The 24,799-nt window shown below is 40.4% G+C and overlaps 1 protein-coding gene across 3 annotated transcripts; it reads left to right on the forward strand.

Annotated features, from left to right (window-relative positions):
• The first annotated feature begins 420 nt into the window (after nt 1-420).
• macf1b (microtubule actin crosslinking factor 1b) lies at nt 421-24,596 on the forward strand. 3 transcript variants are annotated; one of them, XM_059339522.1, is made up of 40 exons: nt 421-682; nt 3,702-4,441; nt 4,630-4,686; nt 5,622-5,792; nt 6,411-6,577; nt 6,667-6,826; nt 6,933-7,017; nt 7,169-7,413; nt 8,480-8,599; nt 8,769-8,876; nt 8,988-9,206; nt 9,807-10,010; nt 10,100-10,331; nt 10,447-10,673; nt 10,764-10,886; nt 10,971-11,072; nt 12,037-12,138; nt 12,483-12,647; nt 12,824-12,979; nt 13,195-13,392; nt 14,095-14,223; nt 14,348-14,518; nt 14,597-14,752; nt 14,841-15,047; nt 15,179-15,298; nt 15,384-15,553; nt 15,670-15,829; nt 16,469-16,663; nt 16,918-17,043; nt 17,598-17,741; nt 17,966-18,154; nt 18,302-18,416; nt 19,418-19,584; nt 19,729-19,891; nt 20,553-20,707; nt 20,810-20,884; nt 21,037-21,154; nt 21,634-21,779; nt 22,594-22,717; nt 22,832-24,596. In XM_059339522.1, exons 2-40 carry the CDS (start codon nt 3,782-3,784, stop codon nt 22,855-22,857), a joined length of 6,357 nt encoding a protein of 2,118 aa, XP_059195505.1. In that variant the 5' UTR covers nt 421-682; nt 3,702-3,781; the 3' UTR covers nt 22,858-24,596. The 3 variants fall into 3 exon arrangements, with proteins under 3 accessions (XP_059195505.1, XP_059195507.1, XP_059195506.1); XM_059339524.1 differs by having other exon boundaries at nt 22,597-22,717; XM_059339523.1 differs by lacking the exon at nt 421-682 and adding an exon at nt 733-902.
• Nucleotides 24,597-24,799: the final 203 nt, after the last annotated feature.

Below are 24,799 nucleotides of genomic sequence, written 5' to 3' on the forward strand. Positions count from 1 at the left end.
GGGGGAAGAGAGTGAGAGAAGAAAAAAGCTTTGGGAAGGTAAAGGGGGCACTTTGCCGCCTAGCTGCTTGGTACAGGAGCAACCTGAGCAGCAGCTGAAGCAGCAGTAGCCCTGGTGAAAATGCCACCGCCTCACCGTTACATGGAACTGGCTCAATCTGACCTCAATGTGAAAACTGCTCTTGGCTGGGAACTGTGGGAGTTCAACTGAGCCGTTGGAATACATTGTCTCCATCTGGGCGCACTATCCCATCGGCGGCGTTAACAAGGAAGGAATTCCTCTATCACAGCTCCCACAACAAAGAAGAAAGGGAGAGGAGCAGAGCTGGTGGGAGGAGAAGTGAAGTGAGGGGAGGGGAGGGGTGCACTGCGAGGGGAGAGGAGGACATTGTTTGCCTGTGACTGTGGGCAACGGAAAAGCATGAGTTATCAGGGCATGTGTGAGTGTGTTTAGAAAGTGTGTTTGTATGTGGGCATGTGTGAATGAGTGGACTTGATTGAGTGTGCGTTGGAGGGAGTATGCATGTGTGTGTGAGGTGCGTTCATGTTTGGGATGTTGGAGCTGGGAGGCCGTTCAAAGGATGCTCAAACAAAGCTGGATTTTTTTTCTCTCCTTTTTGAATGGTGATTGAGGACTGGCTGGATTCCTTTACTCATGCTGTTTGGCTCAACTGTGATTCAGGGTAAGTGTGGTTCACGTAAGCTTCAAACCGCCAAAACTGCCAGTAACCCAGGATTGGCTCAGGGAGAGTTTGGTTTGGACTTTGTGTTTGAGGGAGCCATGTGACAGTAGTAGTGACTGGAGGATCTTCACTTAATATCACCAAATTTAAAAATTACAAATGGAGCAGACAATGATATATTCCAGTTGAGACAGCATCAGTGTGAATGGATCATTCTGATGTAAGTATATTTTATTTAATTAAACAGTTTGTTCTTTGTAAACAGTATATTAGCTACTTGGATTTCTTTAAATAATTCAGAATTCTTGTCAAACATTCGAACATAGCTCAGTAGGCATGGCCATTTTTAGGAACTATCCATTCTGCCAAAGCCATGCTGACATTTGCCTGTAGCTTTGTGTTGCACTTTTAGACGTCTGTCTTTGAGATGAACGTGTGACCTTGTACCATATCCACCCTAAGATGTTATGAGTCTCATGGGTGAATGCACAGCTGCCATCCTTGATTAGGGACCACTACCATGATTACTACTTCAGGACCTCCCTTAACAGAGGCAGACATACAGCAGTGACACAACATTATGGCGCTCTACTGTTGTGATTTATGATTATTGTTTTGCTACTAATTACAAACCCGCCCATGCAATGCTTCTTGTTTTAAGTAAATGGGGCAATCAATACAATACATAAGACGACAATTAGATTTTTTTGTCTGGTATTTATTATAATATGTGAGGTATGTCGTTAGCATAGTGAAGCCTCTATACTATAGTTGTAATTAAATTCATCCAGAAATGGACTGCATTCGTGTATCATAAATCACTGTTGAGAGCAGAGAAAGGGCTGGTCAGAATTAAGGGCCATTTCAAAATAGGTTAAGTAATGGGATGGGTAGGTCATCTGCAGTATGAGTTAAATGGTGGAGTGGTTCCCTGGTTCTCTCTTTAGTATCATCATGGTAGAAAGTGAGAGGTGCATATTAGATAAGTGCTTGAGGCATTTTGAGAGGGCTTCTCTGGTTTGCTTTGATAGTAGAATAATGTAGGTCACGGCATTTTTTAATTCTTTAATGCTCCAAAATTATGCCTTTTATGAAAAGTGTGTTGTGTATAAGTGTCTGGGTGGCCCAACCTAGTAGACATAGTAAAACAATAGATTTGCGCTTTTATTTTAATAACATCATCCTGGTAGTGTGCCATGTGCGCTCTAATGAGACTACTCAGCATATCCTCACACCCATTGCTCCACAGTGAGATCACTGTAGAGGAAACTGTGTAATTTAGCAATCGGCCACACATGCACTGCAGTAACCAGACCCGACACACCCTCTCTCTCGAATTGTTAACCCATACTGTATGAACACGGCCACAGACACTCTCTCTGCCCTCCTCAGGAGACCGCTGGGCAGTGATCTGAGCTAACTGGGTAATCATTGATCTTGAGGCTGGGGCTTTTGTCTGGGCACCACTCTCTGATCTGAACTGTGTTCTCCCCTGTGGTTCCATTGACTGCATCATCTGCTCTACAGAGACATGCATGATGTAGGTAATTACTAGCCTAATGCACATGGAGCCATCATATCCAACTAGGTCATTTTTTGGATTCTCATTTAGTTAAAAGCCTCGATATGTGTATTATAATCAGTTTCATGTTTGGGAGACACCCAAATTAGATTTAATTTAAATATGGGGTGGATATTGACAATCGCACAATATGGAGTTCTCATTGTCTTTGTGTCTAACCTCTTGCAAAGATAAGAGAGCTGCATATTCAGCAAAATTCTGTCAGCCGACAGCATGACTGTAACATGTAACTGTACCCATACAGCATAATAAATCCACCTAGGATCCACCTAAAGATCCTTCTCAGTAGTTTGAGGAGCTTAACATCCCAATTTTCCAATTGTTGACCTATATTAGCCTCCCCCCCACAGATCTTTAGTCACCAAGCACGACCTGAGGTGACCTGTATAATTCTGAGTGGACCAGTCCAGCCCTGTCTCAGAGGGAGGACCCAGCCTCGAGAGGAACCCTCCCTGTGATCACTTGATGGGCTCACCTTAGCTCCTCTAGACCAAGATAATTACATTCACCTTTAACCCTTCTGTCAAAACAATAAGGGCACTGAGCTGAGGGGGAAGCAGATGGGTTGACACAGTTTGAAATTGTTATTGCCAATGAGTCTCTTCATTTTGGGCAAATAATATGTTGATGATATCATGTTGTGATTTTGAATGGCTGCTACTATGGCCAGGTCTCTCTTGGAAAATATATATTTTTAAATATAGTTTTAAAAAATGGATTGTGTAGTAACATGCCCTGTATCCTACAAGATGCTATTGGTAATCTTTATGGAAAAGCATTTACTTTTGCTTATTCACATAAAAACACCATCATTTTATAGTCCACATGAAGATACACTGTTGATTTCTGCTGTTTTCCTAACCACCCCCCACTGCCCCCTTGCCACTCTGTGTTCCTACCCCCCCCTCTTATTGTCACCCCTGAGAAATGAGGCGGTGTCTGCGTTTTTATGGCTGTCATATTTGATCAGATCCTCAGCGGGTTTCCCAGGACTGGTCCAGGCTGAGTGAGAGAAAGAGCTGGCTGCTTGCCACCGGTTCTGCGTGCCAGGCTCAACAGTGGGATCCTCGACAAGCCTGTCACATTGATTTCTAAGCCCAGAATATTTCAGTTGGTGATGTGAGATAGATGGGGAGCATGTGTGTATGTGGTCTAAAGGAAGACAAAGGGACAGGGAATATCCAGGCCAAGTATCTCTGTTGTAGATCCCTCTGGTCTCTCAGTGCCAAGAAAAGGGCAAAGTTGGCACAGAAATTTGCAAATAAAGGATGTGAGAGACTGGTTCATTTTGTCTCATAGCAGTTTTCTGTGGCACGGGGTACTTAGTGACTTTAATGCAGGGAAGGTGTGCTTTGACACAGAGATCACTGGTATGTTTTTTTAATTGACACACTTGTTCACTGCATGATGACCCAGAGCCCCCTTGTCTTATTTTAGGTAGCTGAAGGATCTTCTGCATGCATGGCCGAGGGGCCTTACCTCACCTATTACCTCACTAGCCTCTGGGCTGAAGGATTATGGGTAACCTCATCAGTCGACCCAGCTGCCTGGGCCAGAAGTCCAAGCATGTGAGGTCAGATGAGGACTTCCTGAAGGAGTGCTACCAACGACGAAGAGGGTGGCAGCCCCCGGAGCAACATGGGGAGGCCAAACCAGAAGTGGCTGCTGTCAAAGACAAAGCAACGGAGGACGCAAACAAGGGAGGAGAGGTGGAGAGAGACAAGGAGCCACAGGAAATCGATCATAAGAGAGAGGAGGGGGCTCATACTCCCATTTCGGATAAACCCCTCCGCAGCTCTCCTGCCTCCACAATCAGGAGCACCAGTACTCTTGATAATGCCTGGTACGGCACCCCTTCTCCAATAAAAACATCGCGAAACGGGACACTTACAAGGATAACAGTGCCTCCGGAGTATACCAGGTCCCCCTTGGCTCAACAGGACAAGAACTCTGCAGAGAGGAGGGCCAGCTTCCAGAGGAGAGACTCCAGGGAAGGAAGCCCCTGGTCCTGGAAGACTTTGGCATCACGTGAGGTTACAGAAGTGACGGAGGTGACAGAGACGACCGTAACTGAAATCGTGGAAGTGACAGAGTACCCATCTGGAGATAAGGGAGGGGACCCCATAGTCACCAGAACTGTTAGAGTCCTGAATGGTGTCGCCGAGGAACTCGCTGAGGTTGATAAAAACATGACAAATTTAATATGTCTTCCATTTCATCCTTTCCTCTTCTCATCTGCACTTAAAATGCTCACCTCGACTCTTTCTTTCAAAGCAATGTTTTGTGTCTTTAACATCCTGCTAGCTCTTTTTAAACAGTTACTTTATGAATTGAAAAATACATGTCAACTGTCTTTATTTTACAGCTCCAAAGTGATGGACACTCAAGCTCAGATCAGGATTCCAGCCTGGATAGATGGAGGGTATGTCTCCTTGTGTTGCAACAGTAAAACTTGTCATGTTTCCCCTTGGATTAATTGCAGTATTTTCATTTATTTAAAAAAAAAAAAAAAACAACAACTCTGTGTCAGGGTTCTACGCTGGGTGCTAAACAATCAAAAAAATCAATGTTCCAGTGGACTCCAGGATACTACTTTATCAATGAATCACATTAAGAGAAAGTTTTAATATGTCCTATTTAAATGTATCTACTTATCTTCTGCTGTCCTCGTGTATCACATTCTTCTTGAAATCTTATAAATTAGCATTAGGGTAGGCTGTTAACTTTTATGATTAATTTCAATATTTAACATATAAAAACATTAACACAAATAACACAAAATAGGAATTCAGGGCTGTAGGGGGTTAAGTTTTAAAATATACAGTGAAGATATTGATGTCATAATAACTAAAAGAGCTAAGGATTCTCTAATGATAATGGCAATGTGATATCTTGTCAAATAGGGTCCTAAATAAGACTCAAAGTTAGGCTTAACTTTGGCAAGGAAAAACTGGCATGACCATTTTAAGAGGTCATTCTCACCGCAAGGTATCTGAATGAAAATGGGTTCTGTGGTTCGAGGTGTATACCAACAAGTCTCCCCTTACAGACAAAAATCCTTTATCACAAGTAACAGTCCTAAGATGGAAAAAAAATGGAGGAAGTTAATCACAGCAAAAGTGCCACTAATTTGTTTTTGTTCAATTGTTGACGGCTCTAATTTGTATCGTTGTTTGTGTATTGGAATGGTAGTCGTTATTAGACACACCGGATGACAATCAAGCACAGAATTAATCTGATGCAGCAACATGTGAAATGTGTAGTTGGCTCCTCTTTTTTTTATCTGTGCTGGAACTTTGATTTGTTGATATGCGGCAGTATTTTCATTAATTCATACTTCCTCTGGTCTTTCTAAAGGGAACAAGATCTGCCTTGGCACTGAAGGATGCGTCAACAGATTCTGAGACATGTCTCCAAAACCTGGAAGCTTTGCTCACATGGGTCTGTGAGATAGAGGAGCTCACAGCCAACCAGAAACCCCCATCTTCAGAGGTCAAAGTTGTGAAAGCACAGCTCCAGGAACAAAAGGTATGTTATCACCACCATCACATCACCTCATTTCTCGTTCCGAAAAGCCTCTTTGAAGCACCATAGTGTTGGGAATACACCTGAAAGGTTTACCTATAGAAAGGTGTGCTGAGGTCATGTAATATGCTCAACTGCTTCCTTTATAATATAAATTCAGTTCTTTTCAGTGGTGAATGGGTGGTGTTCATAGCTACAATGAGCTTCAGTAAGTCTTTGTGAACATGTCCCGGGGGTATGAAAAAAGCAGGGGAGTCTCTCACCTTTCAGCTGTAATCACACCCATTGTGAGCTCTTTGGATGAGGTGAAACCTGCCTGCCTCTTGACATTGTAAGCTTGACACATGAGACAGGGCTTTCTCCACAATGACCCACAGGAAGAAAAAAACAAGAATGGGTCTTTGATAAATGTTAATTCTTACTGCAAGCCATGTCATTTCTCTGAAATTAAAACTCAAATATAGGGTAGACATTTTCTTTATTACTGATGAAAACGGATATTATAGATTTAATACAGAAAAGTCTTAAGGGTAAGGGGTAAATTTTATAGACTGCTCCATCTATCAACCGCTTTATTTTCATGACATGGTTTTTACCTGAACGCATTCTGTTGTTTTACAGCTCCTGCAGCGCCTCCTAACAGACCGAAGACGTAGTATGGACTCCATGATGTTGGCGGGCCCTCGGCTTGTGGAGGCCCACCCAGGAGAGGAGGGGGAGCAGGAAAAGATCAAGCTCTCCACTCTCAAACAGAAGTGGGAGGCCTTACAGCTGGCGGCAGAGCAAAGGTCAGCTACATTTAAGTATGGTAAAGCTACCCACATGATACGATACTTAAACAATGGTAACAATCACTGGACGTTTCTGTTGTTGGCAGGAGAGCGAGTCTGGAACTCATTCTACCTAGGGCCCAGCTCTTCCAGGAAGGAGTAGACAGCTTGCAGCAATGGCTCATATCCGTGGAACAGACCCTAGCTGAACTACGGAACGCAGAGAGAGTGATGTTGCATCTCACAGAGGCCACAGACAGGGCCAAGGTTGGAAATCTACCATGTATGGTTCAACTGCATATACAGTACAGTAAATGTGCATTGGGCTGTTTAAGAAGAGATTTAACGTTGACATGCTTTTACTTTCTTTTAGGCTGTTGTTGAAGAGATTCAAGTCAAAACTGCGGAGTTGGGTAAAATACAAAAGTCAGGACATGATCTAATGGAAGCAGTTTCAGGTAATGAGTACTATGTAAGGATATCAATCCTAAAACACTTTTACATTCACAATATTAATTTGTGTCAATATCGTACAAAAATATATATTAGCCTAGTCTTACCCAATGAGAGCTGATTTACCTAATGTTTGCGATTTGTCCTTTGTTTCAGAGGAGGAAGCCCAGCAGGTGCAGGAGAAGATGGATGCTCTGCGTATCCGTTGCTCTGTGCTGAGTCTAAGCAGTCTGGATGTGCTGCAGAGGCTGGAGCAGGCCCTGGAGGCCTCCAGCCGCTGTACCTCCAGCCAGGAGGACCTCCACCTGTGGCTGGGCCGCATTGAGAGGGAGCTCTTGGGGGCAGCAGGAGCACAGACACATGCTGGAGATGCAGTACTATGTGCAGCTGAGAGACAGAGGGTAATGTTCCCACACGATCCTACAATGAAACAGGCTGATGCTTTAGCAGGGCTGCTAACTATTCTCAATGGAACGTAGCTGAAGCCTACTTGAAAAAGATAGATTATGCCACACCAAATTTAACAGACTGACAAACTTTATCATTAGCAGTAATATTTGTTTTAATGGGTTTTTTTAAGTTGCTGTAATCTGACTACATTTCTGAAGAGCAAACATTTTTCTGGAAGCTAACATTTAGTTTCATTATCTTGTAGCTTGCTTATGGAAGAGGATTGGGGCCAGGTAGGAGGGAAAAAAATGAAAGGAGGATTTTTTTAATCCATTATGCAGTTTGAGAGAAAAGTCCAAATGTCGACAATAATGTCAAGTTTTTCTTTTGTTCGGTAAAGTTTAAAGATATTCACAGATTAGTTATTGGTTGTAGGCCACTACAACTATTGTTTTGAGAAAATCTGGTTTTATGTAATTTATGTGCATTTTTTAGACATATATTAGACATATTCGAAAAAATCAGGTTGTAGCTTGCAGTCTAATTTACCAAACTCAAAAAGTCAACACTGTACTTCAACTTTATTCTTAACTTTTATTCTCAACTTTTTTCTTAAGTGCATGCAAAAAATCTCATTATTTTTTTCTCCTACCTGACCCCAATCCTCCTCCGTACTTGCTGCTTTGGTAGCCAGCTAACTAGCTAAACATTTAAACTTAGCAAAGCAACACAGGATATGTTAACAATAATTTAGCATGCTAAATGCTAGGATAGCTAGGTAAAGTAACTTAGGTCGATTTGAAAAGTTTCTTCAGATAAACTTTACTGACTCGTGAAGCTAGCAGGTTCCCGGGGTACGACTTCCATAATTTGTAAACCCATTGTATTATTTGCTTTCATTTTAATTTTGATTATTTATAACCAATATTGTCAGTAGTTGCTGCCAAGTGGTGTTAGATTTAAGAAATAATTGTTTTTTAATGTTTCAATAAGGATATAGGCTAATATAAAACATATTATGATATATATTATATGTTATTAATGCTATGCTAACATACATACGTATATTCTTGTCAGCTGGAACAGGCAGTGGTGAAGGAGATGGCTTGGTTCAGAGACACAGCGCTGAGTCTTGAAAAGCTGAAAACCATCCATCTGGATCCAGAACTCATAGCAGAACAGCTCTATGAGCAGAAGGTTGGGACATTAAACAAGTATAACTTATGAACTAAATAAATAGTCTCCCATTTTGAAATAAAAAACACGACATGTTTGGGTTATTTGTCATTTCTAGGGTTTGACATTTTAGAAATTAATTGAAATGATGTTTGGCAAGTGAATTTAACTTGATGTGTCTCCTGAACAGATTTTGGCAGTGGAGATTCTCCAACACAGATTCAACATTGAGAAGATGGTGAAGATTGCTGAGATCCTGCTGACGTACAGTGATGAAGGAGAAACAATTGATTTGCAGGTTATTCTTCACATTTCATTTCATGCAGTCAATTTACTTATAATGTAAAATTTATTTTCATGGTGTATATATTTTAAATGTATTTATTTTGCTGTCACCTCTTCCATGCAGACCCCGCTAGATGCCTTACAGGAACAATGCAACACCACCTCAGCCACCAATTCCCATGTGGTTCTGCAGCTTGAGCACGCCCAGTCGCTTCTCCTCCAGTTCTCAGAGAGCCTTGCTGAGGTTTCCCCCTGGCTTGACGAAACTCAAACCCTAATTGGCCAGCTTTCCCTGAGCACAATTAGCTATGAGGCATTCCGGGAACAACAGGATCTCTTACAGGTACGAGAAACCTGCCTCTCAACATTAGACTGCCAGCTTTTCTCTTTTTTTTATCATACTTTTTTTTTGTCCAGTTGAACAAAGAAGTCCTTTTACACTTCACAATCTGCCCCCAGTTTCCTCTATGTGAACGAGCTGTTCTGTTCAATTACAGTTCATTAATGTTATCTACCTCTCGACAGGGTTATTTTTCCACCTGTGCACTACAATAGCATTACAGTTTTGTCAAGTATGCCACGAAAAGTGAGACAAAGTGAACTTTCTCTACCCTCTTTGGGGATTAAACTCAAATCAGGTTCTTTCTAAAAAAAACAACAACTCCTTTCTAAGTACTTATTAGAGTTGTTCCGATACCAATGCCAGTCGGAAATACCTCTGATACAGCCTAAAATGCTGGATGAGGTGTCATTGAGTGCACACATCTTTGCACAGATCCAGTACCACATCATATCATTGATCCTTTTATTTACACTACACAGGAACAACATGTATTCCTCATGCATGCGTTCAGGTATCAGATTCAGTATCAGGAAGGAAAATATGGTATCGGAAAAACTGTAATTGTTATTAAACTTTTCTTTTTATCTCTCTGCTGCTCAGGGTCTGAGGGAGTCCATAGCAGAACATAGACCCCTGATTGCACGCTTGTGCTCTGTGGCTAAACGCTTGTCAGAATTAAACCCCATTCAGGGCGATGAGTTCTGTCGGAAGGCTACAGAGGCTGAGGAGCAGCACAGAGCCATCAGAGACCGGGTCAGAGAGACCGCTAATCTACTTGAGGAGTCATTGCCTCGATTCACGCAGGTAGGAATGTTTTGATAATGCAGAAAATGCTATACACTTTACAGTTTTTCCACTAACACACAACTTGATATCTTTTCTTGTGTCTATAGCTGAATGAGAGGATGACCCTTATCAGGGAGAGTCTTGACCGCCTGCGCAGTCGCATACAGACTCCCACGTCTCTTCAAGGCCTCACCCCGAGGATCCAGGAGCAGCTGCAGGACAACAAGCACACCCTGGCTGAACTGTCCAAGCTGGAGCTGGGCCTTAGCAGTGTGAAGACACAGGCAGATGAACTGCTGGCTAATACCCAGGCTGCTGGTGATGGGTCTGTCGGTACAGGTAATGATCTTCTTTGAAATGGCATTGCTTATATGCAGATATCAGTAGATGTGGGGCAACAAGTAGCAATGTGGAAAAACAGCAAATTCTAAGCTACATCCTTGTTATATCTTAGCAATCCAGGAGCGAGTGTCCGGTTTGTCCCAGCTGTGGGATGAGACGAACACTCAAGCCCAGGAGAGGGAAAGCTGGCTTCTCAAACTCTTGGATCTTGCCTTGAAGTTCTGGAGCGATGTCAGCGATGTCACGGCTGCTCTCAATGATGCTCAGCAGGCGGTCTTGGACCTCAATGCTAGTCGAACAGATTCCGAAACAATTCGCCAGAGCCTTGAAACCATGCAGGTTTGTCTGGAAGCCCTTAAGAGGAAACACGTATAAGAAACCCACATATCAAAGACACTTTATAACCTTTTCCATCTTTCTAACTTATAGACTCTCAGGGAGGATATTGACGGTTTACAGGGAGATCTGGACACTCTTGGTGTTCTGGGAATGGATCTGATGTCTGCATGTGGGGATACAGACAAACCAGATGTCACAAAGAGCTTGGATGAAGTAAGAATACATTAAGAAATATCATTTCTCACTCATAATGTTGTGTTGACTAACTTAAAGCCTTGTTTGTTTGGTGTCTTAAAGCTTTATTGCACCTGGAACAACTTGAGCAAACTGTGGAACGAATGTCAGAAAAAGCTGGAGGAGTCCCTGCAGATGGCACTACATTATCAAGACACTATGCAGGTGTGTGTCTATAAACATTATGTGTGTGTGTATGCATGCCCATATACCTACAAATATTTCATGGTCAGTATCATAGCCATATCTAACAGGACACTTTGGCCACCTCTGCCTGACTCAAGCAATGTTCTCGCACCCTGCAAAAGACAAAGCTAGTCTTTTATTCTGTTGCAAAGTCCAAACTCTTACTCTCTGTAGCTTCACTTATGAGTGACTGACAGACTGTGTAGTCCTCTGCCAAAGGCAAATGAGTTAAATGGTGCAAACTGTGCAAAACAGTTTCAAAAGAAAACTGTGAAAAATATTAAATGTGTCCAGTTGTTTATATCAACAGGGTTACTTGTTTGGCAGTTGAGAACTGAATTTCTTCACTGTTTGAATCACACAACATGGCAATAATTCAGAGCTGACTGATTGTACATTCAAACTTTCAATGATTCTCTATAATGCCATTTGAATTTCTTAATTATTGTAATATTTGAATTCTTTTTAAATTTGAATGCTCAGTTTTAGCCCATTATTTATATCATCTATGCACCCATACACAGAATACACAGGCTTATGCATTACAGATGCCACAGTCAGAATGTGGTTGTTATACATAGGGATGTTTCTAACAACAGACTTTCATGACAGAACAGAAGTTTCAACTTTGTCAATCAGTGAATGTAAGAAAACACGAAGAAAACCATCAAACATGTGCATAATTCAATACCCATAAGATCAAATATTGTCACAAAACAGCACATTGTGTTTATTACAAGAGGCATTTGAAACATTTAATTAAAATGTGTCAAATTGTATTTGAAATGCTGTTGAAATTAATATATCCCCATTGGGCAGCGCATTACTAGCAGTAATGTGCTGCGGGGGGACTTGAGGTTAGGTGCCTTGCTCAAGGGCACTTCAGTCTTTGTACCCATACAAGTACCCTTTCACACAAACTCTCTTTTTGTTCTTCTAACAGGGTCTTTTTGAGTGGTTGAAGTCAGCTGAGCTGAGGTCTACTGAAGAGTTCATGGTGGGAACTGACCTGGAATCTGTCAAAGAGCAGCTTCATGATCTCAAGGTGGGTTCAAATGCTGAAGTACAGTCATAAACATCAGTTAAAGAAAGAGACCCAGCTCTTCAGACAGCATCTTCTCTCCTAGCACCACACGATAATTCTTTGAATTGTCACCAGCACTTATTGATGCACAAATAGCTCTTATTGCAGTATACCTTGATTGTTTGTTTTTACTCTTCCTGTAAGTCGCTTTGGATAAAAGCGTCTGCTAAATGACTAAATGTAAATGTAAATGTAAATCATCTGCAGATAACAGTGGGAAAACAGTGCTTTTGTCTACCTGTCTTGTATTTATTATCTCATAGCTAATTTCCAAGCATGTATTGTGTCTTTATTCTTTGCCACAGGAATTTAAGAGAGAACTTTACCAGAAGAAAATTGAGATAGAAAGCCTGAACCATCGCTTCGTGTGCCGACTGTCTCCAGGCTCAGAGCGTCCAGGCTCTGTCTCACCACTGTGTGACTTCAGACAGCGCTGGGACAGCTTAGAGTCAGAGACTGTCAACAGACAGGTGAGAATATGCAAGCAGATATCATTATAATATAATTTTAGCAACTATTTTCCATCATATGTAAAATAACACCATGCTTTTCATGGAAATCTGATGTTACTTCAACAGCAGACGAGTATAAACTACAGTGAAAGACTATAATAGTAAAATGTAACCTTCTTCTGTCCTGGCATCAGCACCAGCTGGAGTGTGCTCTGCTGGGTCTGGGTCAGTTCCAGAACACGCTGGATGAGCTGCACACATGGCTTTCTCGCACCGCTGAACAACTGCAGGGAAGCCGGCCAATCAGCATCGACCTGCAGGCCTGTGAAATAGAGCTGGCCAAACACAAGGTTGGTGGTGGCCTGAATACAATATGATGTACTAAGCAAAACAGAGCTCCTTCAGAATTTGAAGGTCTGAGAAAACAGTCTCTGCTGTGGGTTTATCTGCTAGATAACATTGAACACTTAGCCTTGAATGAATAACAGACCTTTCTCCTGAAAGTGTTCACATGGTGTCTAAAATAAAATCACACTCTTTCTCTTCTGTTACTTCCTCCTACAAGGTCTTACGCAATGACGTCATGTCCCATGTTCGCACCATGGAGACCCTGAACAAGGCAGGCAGGGGGCTGCTGGAGGTTGGGTCCGGGGACAGCCCGCATGGTCTGCAGTCTCGGCTGGAGCAACTCAATGACAGCTGGGAGTTTGTACGCTGTGAGACTGAACGCAGGCAGCTGGAGTTAGAGAACAGACTGAGTCAGGTGACGAGAAAAAAACACATCCGTTATTTTAGTACTGTTGCAACAAAATTCACAAAGCAGCATAGAAAAATACTTAACTTAATATATAGTAATTATTAAGCTATAATTTAGGTTGTAGCATTTTCTCAGCTGTACAGAAATTTATTTTTATTAGCAGTTTATCATGGCGCCCTCTTGTGGTGATTATAGGTCAACATAATAATGTAGAGGTTAATCCACATTGAAACTGGTGGTTTTTATTGCCATAAAGGAAAGCAAAGTTTAAAATAAAATGATCATTTTAAACCATATCTACAAATATTAGTCATTGTATTGACCAGATAAAATTTTAATATCATAATATTTCCTGCCATTGTTCCCTTCATATTTTGCATATTATGTAAACAAAACAAAAAAGTGCCTTTACTTTAAAATAGAACCCAACATACAGTGGTATTTTTAAAAAGCACTCAATAGTGCAGAAACAAAAGACAATGATATGAAGTAATTTAAACATGGAATGATAGAATAAAGAACCTGTGATATAACAGTATGTCTCAGGGTTTTCTGGTACCCATAGTTGGTAGTATAAGGGTTAAATAAAATATAATAGAAAGTAGAGGGCAATTGATGTTATATGATGTAACTTAGTGCCATAACTTACTGAACTGAAAGCAAATCATCTTTAGGGACTTTGCATTCATCCTGTTGTTTTTACTGCAGGTACAAGATGTCACAATGGAGATTCAGGATCTCTTGCAGTGGCTGGACAATACAGACCTGAGACTTTCTGCCTCTAAAACCATGTGGGGGATGCCTGACTCTGCCAGTGAAAGGCTCAATGCACACTTGGTAAAACTGACCACACTTTTAACAGTACCAATAAATAGATGCAAGCAATTAAAAAATTGTAACCCAGTAAAAATATTACTTCCTTGAGTAATTGCGATTTTCTTTCTTCTTCTTCCCATAAAAGGAGTTGTGCAATGAGATGGAGTCAAAGCTCCATTCATACACAGATGTGAAGAACGCCATCCACAGGATGCTGGAGAGCAACGACGTTGTGCGGGGGTCGAGCACCGAGCACAGCTTATCTATTCTTGAGCAGAAATGGGCATCTGTTTACAGCAAAGTCCAGGAGCGAAAGGTTATTTAACTCTTCAAACACTTGTGTCGTCCTGTGAATTTATCATGATGATATCTAATTGTCATGCTGTTCTCACAGGCAAGGCTTACAGAAGGACTGAGTCTGGCTAAGGAGTTCCACAGTAACGTCCAGGAACTTCTCACTAAGATGAGCAAGTGTGAAGAGTCAATTGGGATTCTTCCTGTTCCCAGCTTTGTTCTGGACAAAGTTTGCACTCAACTGCAGGATCACAGAGTAGGTCTTTTTATTTGTGATGCAGTCTTACTATGTTTGTGTTTGGAAGTGTTAATTTTTGCTTCATGAAATACTTTTGTTTGTGCAGACACTGGTGAATGAGGTGAACATTTATGGTGAGAAAAAGAACACAGTGGAGAACATGGCCCACAGGCTGATAGAACTGAGCCGGAAGGAAGACTGTGATGTCATCCATAACCTAATCATGACTGTTCAGGATCGCCACAAAAAGCTGCAGCAGCGTGCCTCAGAAAGAGGCAGAACGCTGGAGGAGGTCAAGAAGAACGCTAAACAGGTACACCACTAAATCAGCTCCAAAATAAATTGATTACCTTCTCCTTCTTTCTCAACTATTCATGTACTTAATGTGTGACATGTGCCACTCATAGGAACTTTTGTGAAAAATCTGTCTTTCTCATATTTCAGTTTAATGAATCATGGCGCCTGCTGGTGGACTGGATGACGGAGGTAGAACAGACATTAGACACACATAAAGAGATCGCTGTGTCCCACGAGGAGATTAAACAACAACTGACTGAACAGAAGGTGCAGTAGGCATTACAGTAAATGCAATTTGGTTATGTTATATGTGTTTATTAAAAAGTTCACTGATCACCTATTTTGTAATCAGGAGTTCCAGAAACTGCTGAGGTCAAAGAGACCCATGTATGACGCTACACTGAAGAATGGACGCAGCCTTCATGAAAGAGCTCAAACCGGCCATGATAGACAACATCTGGAAAATCTACTGGCTGAACTCAAAGACACATGGGACACCATCAGTGGCAAATCTATGGAGAGGTATGGAACTGTATTACAGCTGACAGGGAGACATTCAAATTCCTACTAATCCGAGTTTCTTTTTTTTTTAAGTTGATTTTGAAAATGTAATCAATGTTGGGTTTTATTTCTTCCAGACAACACAAGCTGGAGGAGGCACTGCTGTTCTCTGGTAGATTCACTGATGCTCTCCAGGCGCTGAATGACTGGCTGTACAGAGCAGAGCCCCAACTAGCTGAGGACGTTCCTGTTGGTGGAGACAAAGACATGGTCAACAACCTGATCGACAAACACAAGGTACAACACAGAGCATGCCACAGAGAGCCCATAGAAGAAGTGGAGATAGCCATCATGACATCACAGATGCCATCTTCTTTGGGGGGTTTTTGACCCAGAAGAGACCATAGACAAGCTGGGGGTGTTATACAGCTTACTGGCCCTTTAAGGCTACAAGGACACTTAAAAACAAGTTTGTGGCTTTTTAAATGTACACAATGTTAGGATACACATTACTACGCCTCTATCCTTACTGACAGGCTCTCATGGTGGGGACTCCTGGATCATAAGGTTGTAACGCCCTCAAGCATACCCTGCTTGATCGTCTATTTCACTCTAAATGGAACCATTATTCACATAATGAACATCATGCTGAATTAAAGAATACTTGAAACAAGCTATTAAGACCATAAATCTCACTAGGAGAATGTTAACTGAGGTAATAAATCAAGTGAGAAGTAGGTTCATTTTCTCATACACTTCTATACAATCTGGCATATTTTTGCAACTGGTGGAGTTGGCCCCTGCTGGCCTTAAGAAAAAATATAGACTTATGGTACAGTGGCTTCACTTTTCAGACCTTTAGTCTACAGTACATTCACTTTTTTATACTGTCTTGAAGAAAAAATGCAGTTTCTTAGTAAATGTTCATTTTCTTAGGCCTTCCAAAAGGAGTTAGGGAAGCGAGCGGGATGCATCAGGACTCTGAAGCGCTCTGTGAGGGATCTGACCAGGAGCAGCACAGCTGACGCTCACTGGCTGCAGGTGCAGATGGATGAGCTTGAGGGCCGCTGGGAGGCTGTGTGCAAACTGTCCGTCAGCAAGCAAGACAGACTGGAGGCTGCACTTCAACAGGTAGATATCTCATATAATAAAGGTGAAACGGTAAAAGAACTTTTACTATGATTGAAGCTGTAGTTCCACTCAGAATGTTGTTAGGCTGGAAAAAGTCTGACCGGCAAGTCATGGCAGTCTACAAGTTTATAGCGGATAGCTCATGAGCAAAAATATATTATATCAGGAATGGATAACAGTTGATCAGCTGATGTCTGATCATTAATTCAAGTATGTCTAACCTCTCCTCTTATCCTTGTCTTTGTTCTCGTTAGGCTGAAAAGTTTGATGGCCTTGTCCACTCTTTCATGGAGCGCCTCACTGAGGCAGAGAGGATCCTGAAGTATGGGGTGATACCAGAGGACGAGGAAGGCTTGCTTGCTTTCCGAAAACAACATGAGGTCAGTATAATCTGATACCCCCTATAGGGAAATACATATTGCTTCAGGGGAGGTCAGAGGTCAGGGTCTGCTGCAGAACAACAAGCTGGTGTCGATAAGGATTCTGTATTATCACGGGTAGTAAAGCTTGAACTCATTCAACCCATTGAACGATGGGTTCTCTGACTATTAGTTCGTACCTAGCTGCCGCATATTGTTTAAAGATATACAATGTATCTTTCCAGCATTTAGATGTTTAAAAACAACAATGTTATGTTATATATTTTGATAAACTGTGTACTACAGAAACATTTTAACAATGTAACATCTGTCAGTGGCCATTGGAGTTTTTATCCAGTCTTAAACCACATTTTCCATTAAGCCTATCAGCAGAAAATTACACATTGTGCATTTAACACTTGTAAAAAATAAATAAATAAAAATAAGTTGAAATTAACATGTTTGAAATTAATTAAATTCTACTTTAATGCCAAGCTAATGGCTCATCCTACATGTAAATATGTGTTTTACTGGATGAAACATTAAATTAATATATATTTTTTCCCCTTCTAAAGGAATCAATGGGTGCCTTGCAGGCTCAGGCAGTGGAGTTACAGAACATCCATTGTCTGGGTGAGGAGATCCTGGTTTCCTGTCACCCAGACTCTATAATCACCCTAAAATCTTGGATCAGTGTCACCAAGACCCGCTATGAGGAGGTGAGTGCTTTCGTACCTGAAGGATAAGCAATAGCAAATTCTATTTCTAGTGGCATTAAATACACTATAAATAGCTCATTATTTATGAAACTATTAGTTACTGTCGGTTAGTTTAAATGTTTTGAGGAGAGATGAACACTTTTGATTTCTTAACTGTAACACATTGACATTTGACAGCATCTGAATGGAACTAGTGTAACTTCCTCTCCTTTTTTCTGAGCCAGGTTCAGACCTGGGCCCAGCAACAGGGCCAGAAGATCCAGGCCAATCTGGCAGCACTGGAGGCAGAAAAAGAGGAAGTCCAAAGATTACTGGACTGGATCTCCTCAGCAGAGGAAGCCCTCAATCTCAGAGACCAAGAGCCTCCACCTGAGACCACCGAGCAGAACCAGGAACTGATTGAACAGCACACAGTACGAGTTATATGATAATATGACATATCAATATCTAACAGCTATAGTTTCTCTAACACCCTATGATGGTATTTTAACATGCTTTTACCTGGTTACAGAACATATTTGCTCTCCCTTGGTATATGATCATCCCTCTTCTCTCTGCAGGTATTCATGGAGGAGTTGAACAAAAAGTTTCCAGAGGTTGAACATGCCACAAAGTCCTGCAAACACAAGAGCATTTCCAAACAGCACGTTTCCCCCAGTAAACGTCCTCTCACAAGTAAGCCACCATGAAAACAGTTCAAAGTTTAATGGCCAGCAAAAGGCAATTCAACTGGTTACTACGGTGGCCCTGAGAGCTCACAGTGCTGCAACTTAAGAAAACACATGCAAATACACAAAACACAAGCAAATTGAGAAAACATTTTCATCAATTTGACAACACAAGCGCAGCATTTAGAAAACACGCTGCAAAGACCACAACACAACAGAAGTATTTCCAGAGGACCCTTAAAAGTGATGCACACGTCTGGACACACTTGTGATATTATCACGTTATTTCAAGATAATTATAAATTCACGTTATAACGATCATAACGTTAACGGCTCGCCAGCGATCGATAGCATGCTAACGTTAGCCGGCAATCAACAGCATGCTAACAGCAACGTTAGCAGGCGAGCAAGACCAACTCTGTGCCGTTGAGAGAGACCAATGAAAATGTGTATCGTTCATTTATTTGATTTGTTTAACTGCAATGTGATTGATACGGGCTAACGGATTAACAATATATATAACACGTTACAACATGAAAATATTATTTTTATGAAATAACATGATCATTTCACGTTATAACTTTATAACGAGAAATTATAATTATCTCAAAATAACTTGATAATATCACATGTGTGTCCAGACATGTGCATCACTTTTAAGTGTCCTCTGGAAACACTTGTGTTGTGCTCTGATCTATTTGCAGCGTGTGTTCTTATCATGTTGTGTTGTGGTCTTTGCAGCGTATTTTCTATATGCTGCGCTCGTGTTGTCAAATTGATTATGTTTTCTCAATTTGTTTGTGTTTTGTGTATTTGCATGTGTTTTCTTAAGTTGCAGCGCTGTGAGCTCTCTGAGCCACCATAGCTTACAAAGAAAAGTCACATTGTGTAAAGGTCTATGAGAAAATTACTCTACAAAGTCTATGTGACTATCTATCTGCTAATGATGTGTAAATTAGAAATGACGACACTGATTCCAGTCTCCCATGTTGCTGTTTCTTCATCCAGAGAGGAGGAGCACTCTGAAGATGCAGCCTGTTATACCGGTTCCCCTGGAGCACCTCGACCCCCAGACCCCAGAGCTCAGTCAGCTGGTCAGTCAGTGGCAGAAGCTTTGGCTCCTGGCTGTGGCCAGACAAAGCCGTCTGGAGCAACAACAGCAAACTCTCAAAGAGGTTATTGTACTTTTTTTAAATACACACATTTTAACAGCTAATGGTCCCATTGGAGTTGTCCAGTATAGTAGAAAAGTCCTTTGAATTCAATTTCTCCAACATTCATGTAATAATCAACATAGATGTTGTGATATTTCTCGACAGATGGAAGAATTTGCGAACTTCGACTTCAATATTTGGCGAAAGAGTTACATACAGTGGATTAGTCATTTGAAGTCCCGGATCCTAGACGTGTTCCGCAGCATCGACCGGGACCAGGACGGACGCATCAGCCAGAAGGAGTTTGTTGATTATGTCCTCGCCTCCAGTAAGAACCGTTTCAACCCATGCATCACTCATTTTGAGTTACCATAAAACAAAATAAAAATCTGGAATCACGACTTGGCATGCTGAAACATGAATCCCACCCTTTTAGCATTATTTAAATGAATTGATGTTTAAATTATGAATTATTCTGTTAGATTCTGTCAGACTTCTAAACTATTAGAGCACTGACAATCACCGTTGTTTTAAACATCCTGTGTATGTCTATGGAAGCCCATTTCCATCAGTTTAATGATGCTTCTATTGCAAATTATTTTCTCAATCATGACTTATTATCTCAAAATAATGAGAAACAATAATACAAAATAATGACTTATCTTTCTTGAAATAATGACTCAGTATCTGAAAATGAAGGAAGACTTTCACAATTTTCTAAATAAATAGTGTCTCAAAAAAAAAAGAGAAACTTTCTCAAAAGGTAATAAGGTTTCTCATTATGTTGCAATACAAAGTATTTTAACATTCTAATTCATTATTTTGCAATACTAAGTCAATACTTCAACTTGAGTGCATTTTTCTCGTTATAATAACTTACAGGAGTTTTTCCACATTGGCAGAAATTGGTTTCGATACATTAATTGTTTTCTATGTAATGCCAATACCACAGTTTTAAGTCCCTTTGGCTTTACACCTCTGTGCTGTAGAGTTTCCCACCAACTCTTTGGAGATGAACGCAGTGGCAAACATCTTCGACATGAACAGTGACGGCTTCATTGACTACTATGAGTTTGTGAGCGCCCTTCACCCCAGCAGAGATCCCTACAGGAGAACACTGGATGCAGATCAAATTAATGAAGAGGTATGAACATTCTACACAAAAACACACGAATGTTGAAATCGATTAATGAGAGTGTTTTTTTTTTTATTGTGACACTACTTACTGAGATCATATTGTCTTCAGGTGAGTCGACAGGTATCACAGTGTAACTGTCCCAAGAGGTTCCAGGTGGAGCAAATAAGTGCCAACAGATACAGGGTGAGTCATTTTTATAGAAAATAATAATGACGCAGTAATATCAATAGGACACACAGAAGTGATGTGGTTTACATTTTCTTAAGTGAAATGCAGTGTGGAACATGCTACAGCGACAACCAAAATCTATATCTTGCAATATGTATTTTGTGCAGTTTGGAGATTCCCAGCAGTTGCGGATGGTCCGTATCCTGCGCAGCACGTTGATGGTCCGGGTGGGAGGAGGCTGGACCGCTCTAGATGAGTTCCTGGTCAAGAATGACCCCTGCAGAGGTCAGTGCACAAATATTAAACAATCCAATCATTCCTAAAAACCAATATTACTTAACAAAACACCTTGTAATTAATATTATTTGCTGTTATGTATTTTTTTTTTGGAGGTCAGATAATAAACGACATAAAACAATGGTTCTGTTTTTACTTTGGTGCCATGCTCCATGATCCAGCAGTATAGTTGTAGCTGCTTTCATATGTTTGCATACATTTGCTGTAGCATTTTTAAATGATTAAGCATTAATGCATCCATAAAAACTAGTCAAATATGTCAGCATCTTCCACTAAATGCCTGCCAATTTGATATTCTATTAATTATACTATCATTTGAATACAGATACTTTTGTACTGTCTCATAGTGGCGATCATGCTTCAATTATTTATGTCTACAGATTCTGCTGGCTGTTATGTTAATAAAGGAGTGGCTGCTACAAATGGAAACACATTTTCACAGTGTTCTGTTAAATCCCCCCCAACAGTGAAAGGCAGGACAAACCTGAAGATCAAGGAGAAGTACTTGTCTCCTGCAGGAAGCACTTCTAAGGGTTTGACCGTCAGCAGGTCTAACTCCAGCCTCAGCCTCTACAGCAGTGCCTCCGCCCCCACCAGCCCCATGACACGCAAGGCAAGCCAACAGCACTGTCCTATCATTGATCAATCTGTGCTATTTTAACCATTGTGCCTCGTTTTTAAAAAGTTACTTTTGTATGCATACTGTTTTGGGGAGGTTTTCAGTCTGGGACATGTCAATGATAAACAAGAACATTTATTTAAATTTTTTCTTTGTACAGGGTCAGTTTAAAAAAACAAAATCAATTCCAACTTGATACCTTAGTTGACAGTAATATATCCCTCCTAAAAGTGCTATAAAAAAGCCATATATTAATATTATTTTCGTTAACTAATATTTGTACTGATCATAACTACCAAATATTAATTCATCTTCAGAATCGTAGACCTTTAAATTCCAGTTTGTTTACATATTGAACATTAAAAATAAAAAAAATAAAAAAAGGAATTAAAAAAAAAAGAAGACTTTTACCTCTTCTGATTTACAGTTAAGGCATTTCTTCCAGTTCATGGAGTTCCAGTTTTCTTACTGCAAGTTTTAAACTGCAAGCTTAACAAGACAAAGTACACAATCGTAATCTATAAAAATGTATACCAAGACAGTAGTAACATCCTTTAAACTGAGTTTTCTTCAATGTGCTTTTGAAGAATACAGAATAATACATACCAATTTTCTGTGGAAGCCCTGACAGGCATGTGAGAAAGAACTATTTTAGTGATCCATTTTCTAAGTTTGATCTAAATAGTTTTCTCTTTTGTGTTTATGACTTAACAACAGGTCATTAAGAAAAAGGCTTCCATAACTTTCCATGAGCACAGTATTTTACCATCAAAACATCCTCCTCTTATCAGTCTAATATGTCTTGCAGCAGGCATTACTCCGCAGAAGTTTCTCAGGTGACCGTTGCATCCGTCCCAGGAGCTCCATCGCTGCTTTGGGCTCAGATCTACAGTTTGTCACAGCAGGGGACGACAACTCTCCATCACCGTCAGGTCAGCCAATCACCTCACTTTTGTTAATGTGCACATACACATACACATACACGAAAACAGCTTGAGCTTGTGAGATAACTCTGCTCTTTCTGTTTTCATTCTTGTGCACCGTAGACGAAGCTGAGAGGTTACCCACATGATGACCTCCGCCTCTGAGAACCATGTGTTAGCTGCAGTGCTGAACCCAAACACAGCCTTGGGGCCCCGAAACAGAGTGATAAGCAGAAGAAACGTGATAGAGGGGCCAAAAAACAACACTGACAGAAGAGTACAGAGAAAGTCACCAGAGGTGACAGCAAAGGGTCTTTAACTCTGTGAAGATCATGTGCACACTGTGTGGATGAGGAGGAGGGCAATCCAGATGCAAGACGAATATCTGTTTGTCCTCTCATGTATTGCATACAGTAGTATCTGATTATGTAGAGTAGGAATTGAAAGTTCTGCATGGATGCTTATTGCATGATAGCCAGAGCCTTGCTTAAAACAGATTTTGTTTTTTTTCCCAGCTTGATATAACTTTTTGGTTGTAAAGATGAAGTCAGCCGGTACTCTGATGCTCTGTCATGGGTACTAATGTGTTGTAAGTGTTATAAAAACGACATAGAGCAGGAACACATTTGTACATGTTATGTTAAGGTGTTGTACTGTCTGACTGTCCCTACTAGCGTCCCAAAAAACACATATACCAAAACCATAAGTATGTGAAGGGTGTGTGATATTATTTTATTTCATTCCATGAAGATGACATTGTTGGCAGGGCCACACTGTTTTTTTTTTTGTTGTCTTTTACCTTTTTTTGACACCGTGTTTTCAAATAATTATGTATTTTTATTCTTCTTTATTGTAAGGATGTTTTCAACACTGGAGATTGTGTAATGAGCAATGCACTGAGGTACGGCAGGTCATTGTTGATTTGTAGAGATTATTTTCTCAGGATTGGTTTTGCCTTCGGACGTATGTATTTCTATGGAACTTTACTGTGAACGTGTAGATTTGTTGTTTTCTTTATAACCGTGTCATTCCTGGGAACGTTTTTGTTTAGCACATTCTTTTCATAAAACATGCACTTTTTCTGTGTCCTACTACTGTAGATAGGTTGTTTTACTAAGATAATTCACTTTTCATGAGAATGCACTGGAGGTGATATGTCTGGGTTAAAGAAAAGTTCTACCTTTTGGTTATTTCCCTTTTCAGCCTCTTTCAGCAAAAGCAGTATATTTTTAATTTTCTGTATTTCTGTCTTTCTTCTTTTCTTCTCTGACCTTCAGTCTATTCAGCAATTCTCACAACTGTCTTGATTTTATTACTGTACTTTTTAAGAAACATATGTGTGTCCTCATAATCCTGAAGATGCCAATATGCATAATTTCAGCAAAAAAAATACTGAAATACATTTTCCCTAAGAGAAGCTCGACCATCAGTTTACTGCAGAGGCTGTTTATACTAAGTGAATACGTCACAATATGTTCTCAGCAGCGTAAAGTTACTGTATTTGTATGTGTATGTTTGTACTAGATCTACCTGAGGTCGCAGACAGTAGCTTATGTACCTAATTGGTCTATGCAGTTGTCAAAATGAGTTTTTTAAGTAAAAAATGTTTTTACACGATAAAGAACCTTTTCCGCTTGGCCTCAGTGGGTTGATGTTGGAGAAGGCAGAAATTTGACTTAACTGTAAAAGAAATAATAATAATTACAATAGCCAGATTTTACTTCTATTGCTATGCACCCTAATCTTTCTGTACTGTAAATGTTTCTATACCCAGCACTCGTTCTAATGTCTAATTTAGGGAAACTGTAGATGAATGTCACTACTAATTTTACGTCCACTTGTATAAAAAAATCTTTTTGTAATAAAAATAAAAAATATTTGCAATGATCGTTCCTCATTAATATTATTCAGTGCTGTTTGATGTGCGGTTCTGCAAAATCACAGAGTGAAAATGGTCACATTATAAAAGACTTCCTGCAAATGGACAAATAGAATGACACATTTATTTAAAACACAATATGTTCATTTATTCAGCTGGGCTAACTCATATTCTGGTGGATGTGTATTTTCTTATGCTTACGTTGTTGTTTT

This window comes from Centropristis striata, chromosome 8 (assembly GCF_030273125.1).
Source record: "Centropristis striata isolate RG_2023a ecotype Rhode Island chromosome 8, C.striata_1.0, whole genome shotgun sequence".
Classification (NCBI taxonomy): domain Eukaryota; kingdom Metazoa; phylum Chordata; class Actinopteri; order Perciformes; family Serranidae; genus Centropristis; species Centropristis striata.